Source organism: Merops nubicus, unplaced genomic scaffold (assembly GCF_000691845.1).
Source record: "Merops nubicus isolate BGI_N331 unplaced genomic scaffold, ASM69184v1 scaffold34342, whole genome shotgun sequence".
In the NCBI taxonomy this organism is placed as follows: Eukaryota; Metazoa; Chordata; class Aves; order Coraciiformes; family Meropidae; genus Merops; species Merops nubicus.
Window position 1 is genome coordinate 16,744 of NW_008594875.1, and position 5,821 is coordinate 22,564.

Genomic DNA, 5,821 nt, shown 5'->3' on the forward strand with positions numbered 1-5,821 from the left:
GTAAAATGCAGGTACTTTTCTCATCATGGCTCCCAGGCCAAGGACACTGAGGTGCTGCAGACTGCAGATTCCTCCAACGACATGGTTACACGGTTGAACAGGGAATCCAGCACAAAAGCATTTACCAAGTGCTGGGAGACTTTACTCCATGTGCGCTTTTCCCACAGACATTAAGAAGAAATTTAAGGTATTATGCTGCACTTAAGATTATGCAATTTTAATGACAACAAAATCAATAACGTATCAGAAAAGAGAGAAATGGATACTGTCTAAAATTTAAGTGATCGTTTTAGCGAGATAAGACATCCAAGAAGAACTGATGCTGGACAAAAAATTTCTAAAATTCCTTTAAAGCTGTCGGACTTTTTTATCAGTGCTTTTAATATTGATGTCCAGTGTCTCTACTTTTTTTGTTAGCCTTTCCAGCATATCGTCTTGCTCATCTATTTCTGTCTGCAGACCAAGAGCTAGGTTTTTCAGACGGCTCAACCCGGAAGACATCTCATCTGTCAACAAAGAGAGAGACCAAAAGGAATCAAAGCAATATAGTGCATCATGTTAAATGGACACTAACAGGATTCCCTCTTCTCCAAAGCCCTGGGTTAAAAAATGTTAGTTACAACTGCTCCTGTCTAAGTGGTCTCCTCCAATAGTGGAAGCACTGAAATTTTAACACTTCTACTGCGTTAGTACATGGAATAATTCCTTCCTTCCTTTTTCCATTACACGTTAATTACAAATGCTTAAAACCAAATTGGATCTTTATAAAATGACAGACCCTGTAATGTAGTTTTTACTTTTTTTATAGAAAATTGTGTACATCTTTTCTCAGCTCAGTATACATAATATGCTCACTCCCTCAGTTGTTTTTCTTTAAACTTCATGCAGAGATTATCATCAATACACTGGAGCCATTAGTTATTTAACATAGATGGAAAAAAATGCCACTTCCAGATTTTCTAACTTGGCTACAACAAAACTATTTTATTGCACAATTGATTGGTATAAATGCTCCCGAGGATAGTTACATTTTGCATGGCTTTAGAGTAGAACAAATCTGCTTCTACTAACTCTTATGCTTGACTATTTCTCTTTGATCTATTATTTTCTGATTTCTTTCTAATCTCTTTTTTCTAGGTCAGTTAAACAGTGACACATGTAAGCAAAGAGGCATTCTGTATATATGCTATAGAACAAAGGAAGAGAGAGTCAGCTGAATGGTTTTGGGAATTAAATGCAGCAAATTCACAGATTAAATGTTTAGTGTCTTTTGATTCTTCTATTTTCTGCAAAACACATCTATTTCAAAAGCTGCTCAGTTGTGATTCCCTGGGTCCAGACTGATATACAATTTAGTATCTCAGTTTTGTTGTCAGTTAGACAAGTTGAATGTGGCTTTCAACGTGAGTGGTAAGCTTTAGAAGAAGAGGTTCTAAGTATGCATATACTGGTATGATCTGGGTGTCATTTTGAAGCAGTATTTCCTTATTAATATTACCAGCACATGCTTAAGATTTTTTAAAATGGATAGATAAGCCTGCTTGTCCTAGTGATACTGCAGGCAACTCAGAAGATGATTCAAAGAAACATCTTCAAACCCCAAATGCCAGTGTTACGGGATACTTCAGAACCATTTAGTCATGCAAACGACAGAGATTTGCAAGCATACTCACATTTGGTAAGTGTTTTTCTTGTTATCAATAAACGATCCAAGAGGATTCATGCTTTTTGCGTTTTTTTTCCCCCCCCCGGTCTCTTTGCTCAGGGACAGTTCAAAATCTAACTATTTCTAAAGCATAAGCATGTTCAAGTATTGATGCCAACAGCGTATCAGTTTCGACTGTAGATCTATACTATTCCAGGCATCCTAGCCAGTTTGTTGCTAGCTGGTTTCACATTAAATGCATTTCTAACTCTGATTTGTTATCAATATATGCAAGCACTTGACCCACAGACATCCCACCATTGAAATAATGCAAGTTTCAATCAACCTTTGGATTCTGCCACGTCGATGAGTTTTGAAATACAGAACACAAGGAAACAGTGTATTTTTGCTATGAAATTTCACATGTGTTTGCTGGCAATATACTACTTAGTTGTTTTCTCTGGCCTAAGAAATAAATTAAAGCTGTACTACATCAAACAGCTTCAAGTTTTGCACTTACCCAAGTTGTTATCAATTTTCTGGTGGTAAGCTTGAAGGTGTTGGTTCTTCGGATAGGAATCCCTTTGCACTGAAGAAACTAAATCTGCTTTGCTGAAATCATTGTCTGTTAACAGTAGCAAATACAGAATATTCCATAATTAAAAAGCTAAGAAAAAGAGGCTTTCAAGTTTTAGAAGGGTTACAAAAAATTAGTCTGATCACAGCTGCCATGTAATCACATAATCTGTTAAGAGGAGTACCAGAAGTAGTCCAACACCACCTACAGGGCACACCTCAAAATGAACAGTTATTAAGCTACAATTATTCTCTGTGGGGATGCCTTCTGTTGTTCTACTAGGTAGTTGAGAGAAAAAAGGCAAAAAAAAAAAACCCAGTCACCCAACCAACAGAGGCAAGAAGTTACCAACAGAGGCTGGTAACTTCTACCAGCGGTTAGCATTTCCCCAGGTCAAGCCACCAAAGAGTTATTTTCTGCCCTCTATTGGGCAGACTTAATAATACATACAGTGGAACGGAGATTAATGTTACCAAAAAGCATTTCTTTATTTACAGAACTTCAACTATAAAGATACCCAGCTGCTTTCTTACTCTTACTAAAGTAAATCATTGAACCTCACTTTAAAAAGAGACAATTACTTTGTCCATGAAAGTCATCACAGAAGTTAACACATTGTGAGAACAAGAAACAAACCCAGTACCCTTCCTTTTGTCAACCAAGTAATGACCTCAGTATGAAGGGTGATAGTCCATGTTTGAAAAAACAAGGAAAATAAATCTGAAAGCTATGACAAACGATGGTTAAAAAGGAGAACCTCTGAACATGTAAGTGAACATTTTGGCAAACATAGGACAAGGCTGTCTGCACATTATATGGATTCTCCTCTGTGCAAATATAAGCACTGGATGCTTTTAAAGCCCTTAGATAGAGCATAAACCCCCCACAGAAAAGGCTAAATAAAATCTGTACCCAGCTTAAAAAAAAATAATCACATCTTCACTATGGGTATAAAGAGTTTTATGGGAAAAAAAAAGCCCCAGAGCTCAAAGGCATGAAGGCTGGGATACAAATCTCAAACGTTAGGCAGCAACCTAAGTCAGCAGCTGGGCCAGCTTAAGGGTCACTGCCTTCACCACTGCGCAAGCTTGCCCCACGTTGATGAGTAACATTCAGCATAAAATAAAGTTAACAAACCTGCATTATCTAGCTTCCTTAAATTTGGATGACTTTCCTGGTATTTTGACTCTTGTTCTTTACTAGATAGCATTGCTTCTTTTAATCTAGTATTAAAGAGAAAAAAAAAAAAATCACATTCCTATCGACCACAGGCCTCATTCTGAACAAATTCTGTTAAACAAGAACAGGCATCAAATTTCCACAAAAAGCACATTTGTTAGACCAAAATGTTCTTTTAAAATGAACTATTAGCATTTGTCTTCAGTGAAAGAAGAACTGCTCGTATTTGTGCTGAAAATAGCATATGAAAACGTTGATATCAAAATCAAAACTGTATCTTCTGTCTTAGAGCAAACCTACTCCTTTCCTCTAGCGTAGGACAGAGTGGGAGGAGAAGGGGGAAATCAATCCCTGCAGCATCAGCAGGCTTTACACAAATTTATCAGCTGAAGAGAGACAAGTACCATAAGCCACAGTAATTTTGCAGCGGTTATTTTTCATTTACAGTTTTTTAATAGAAACTAGGGAAACACACATAATATTTAACTGGAAGCATGTCATGACTTCCTGGTAAGACTGAAGTAAGCAGGATAATTCAGAAGACTCTGAAGAATTACTCGTGTAATTTTAATTAATTTAACACAAATACAAAGTTATTCTTGCCACTACTAGTGTAAATAAAAGTAAAAATCTTTTTGTCAGTTAAAAAGGAGCTAGACACCACTTCAGAAGTTTACTTGACAGAACCAACAAATCTTTTAAGTTCTGATTTTCTGGTGACATATCAGAGATGCTGTTAGGAGATAAGTTCCAAGAAAAAAGTTTATTTCACTTACCTACTGTTAGCATAATATTCAGGGGTTCCATTCTGCTCTGGCTTACTCTCTGGAGGTTTGGCTTTGAAGTAGTTCACCAAGCCGCCCCAAACACTCTTAATGCTATTTATGTGCCTTTGACTAGTCTTCAAGTCCTGCTCCATTTTATCCACCATCTGTTCTGTGCGCTTCAGTGCTTCTCCTTGACGTACCAGCTCCTGACAGACATTGACAGAAAAAGAGAACCTAGTAAAGCCAAGATAAACTGAAACATCAAGCATATTCAACAGACACTCTAAAGAAAATAAACAGCGCTCCTTCATCCGTGTAGATTATTTCTAAAGGCACACAGCTTTTTCACTTGCTTGTGTTCCTTCAGGGCATTTCAATCAAGAATTGCTAGTCAGCCATAGCATTAGCCAGCTATAAAATACTCTATGCAACGCCAGGTTCCTGACACACACTACAAATGGCATCCAGGAATCTTCTGTATTAGCTTTTTGTCAGGTTGACATCTGTATCTCTTCTTGATGGAATGAGCATAGCAGCAGATGGGCAATGCAGTGAAAATGCAAAGGTTTACAGCGGGGAAATGAGCAAGCAGAACTATTTCTAGTTGTGAGTGACACCTTCACTGAGTAGGGACACTATTTTCACATTACTGGGATGTTCCTGCTTCTGTAGGAACAGAATAACCAAAGGAAATAAACACAAATAGAATTTTTTTTTTCACACTGCAGGAAGAATCTTTTAGCTAAACAGTGCAGGATTTAGAAATTTTGATACATACAATGACGTCATTTTCTAATTCAGCAGCACAAACACTGTTCTACAGTAATCCAAAGACTAATTCTGGTAGGAAAGTAGCCTGCAGCTACCACTAATGCAAAACAAAGAACTTGTGTTCTTATTCTCTTTAACCTTTGGGGAATTCCAGCTGAATTTTCGCCCCCCTCAATAAAGCAGCAAACGCATACAGTTCAAATTTTACCACGAGACTTGTGTTAAACCTAAATTCTCAATTCCTCATTTGTGCTTTTCTGTGCAAACAAATCACAAGTCCACAAGTTTGCAGAAGGGCCACTAAGAAACCTCTTCAGCATGAGCATCTACTGCAGTTTGTGGATGCTCTTGGGTTAATTTAGGCAACGACATCACCGACGTTCAAGGAAACATGCCATTAGCAGGTGACACAACAGACAAGACCTTCACGAGTGATGCCTAAGTATAAACTCTATTCTGAAACAAGGCCCAAAGAATGGAGGAAATGATTAACCAGGATGAAGTGAGCACATCACAAACAGCACAGGCTCTTCACTTAATCAAGAGAACGGCTGAAAACTTTCTAGTCATAAAAATCGTTAATAAAACTTGGTAAGAATTATTAGAAGCACCTAAAAACACAGCCGATTCCTAGTCTCAGTATTATACAGTTTAAGGGAATCTAAGTTGGATTTTTTTCCCCAAAAACAAACCGCCTCCACCCAGAAAATCTGGTCGGCAGTAACCCGGAGGGGTATGTTGTCTCCGGAACAGCACAGCCGTTCCGGGCAGCATTCCAGGAAAAAAGGGAAACAAGACGCAGGGCTCCGCCGGGAGGTTTAAGCCGGCCGCGCCCGGGCAGTCCCCGGGCGGCACACCGCAGGGGACCCGGGTCCGGTCTCG

At 38.5% G+C, this 5,821-nt stretch overlaps 1 protein-coding gene across 1 annotated transcript; it reads right to left on the minus strand.

Annotated features, from left to right (window-relative positions):
• Positions 1–348: 348 nt before the first annotated feature.
• Positions 349–4,371, minus strand: SNAP29 (synaptosomal-associated protein, 29kDa). The gene is made up of 4 exons (XM_008935899.1): positions 4,178–4,371; positions 3,360–3,445; positions 2,166–2,249; positions 349–506 (listed from the first exon to the last, which is right to left on the minus strand). Exons 1-4 carry the CDS (start codon positions 4,330–4,332, stop codon positions 349–351), a joined length of 483 nt encoding a protein of 160 aa, XP_008934147.1. The 5' UTR covers positions 4,333–4,371.
• Between the last annotated feature and the right edge of the window lie 1,450 nt (positions 4,372–5,821).

Excerpts from the sequence above, each read along its gene's own strand:
- SNAP29 (XM_008935899.1), bottom strand. The coding sequence starts at position 4,332 with ATGGTGGATAAAATGGAGCAGGACTTGAAGACTAGTCAAAGGCACATA. Across the intron at positions 3,446-4,177 it reads GAATATTATGCTAACAGTAG|ATTAAAAGAAGCAATGCTAT; the intron begins GTAAGTGAAATA and ends CTTTAATACTAG. Across the intron at positions 2,250-3,359 it reads AAGGAAGCTAGATAATGCAG|ATTTAGTTTCTTCAGTGCAA; the intron begins GTTTGTTAACTT and ends TCAGCAAAGCAG.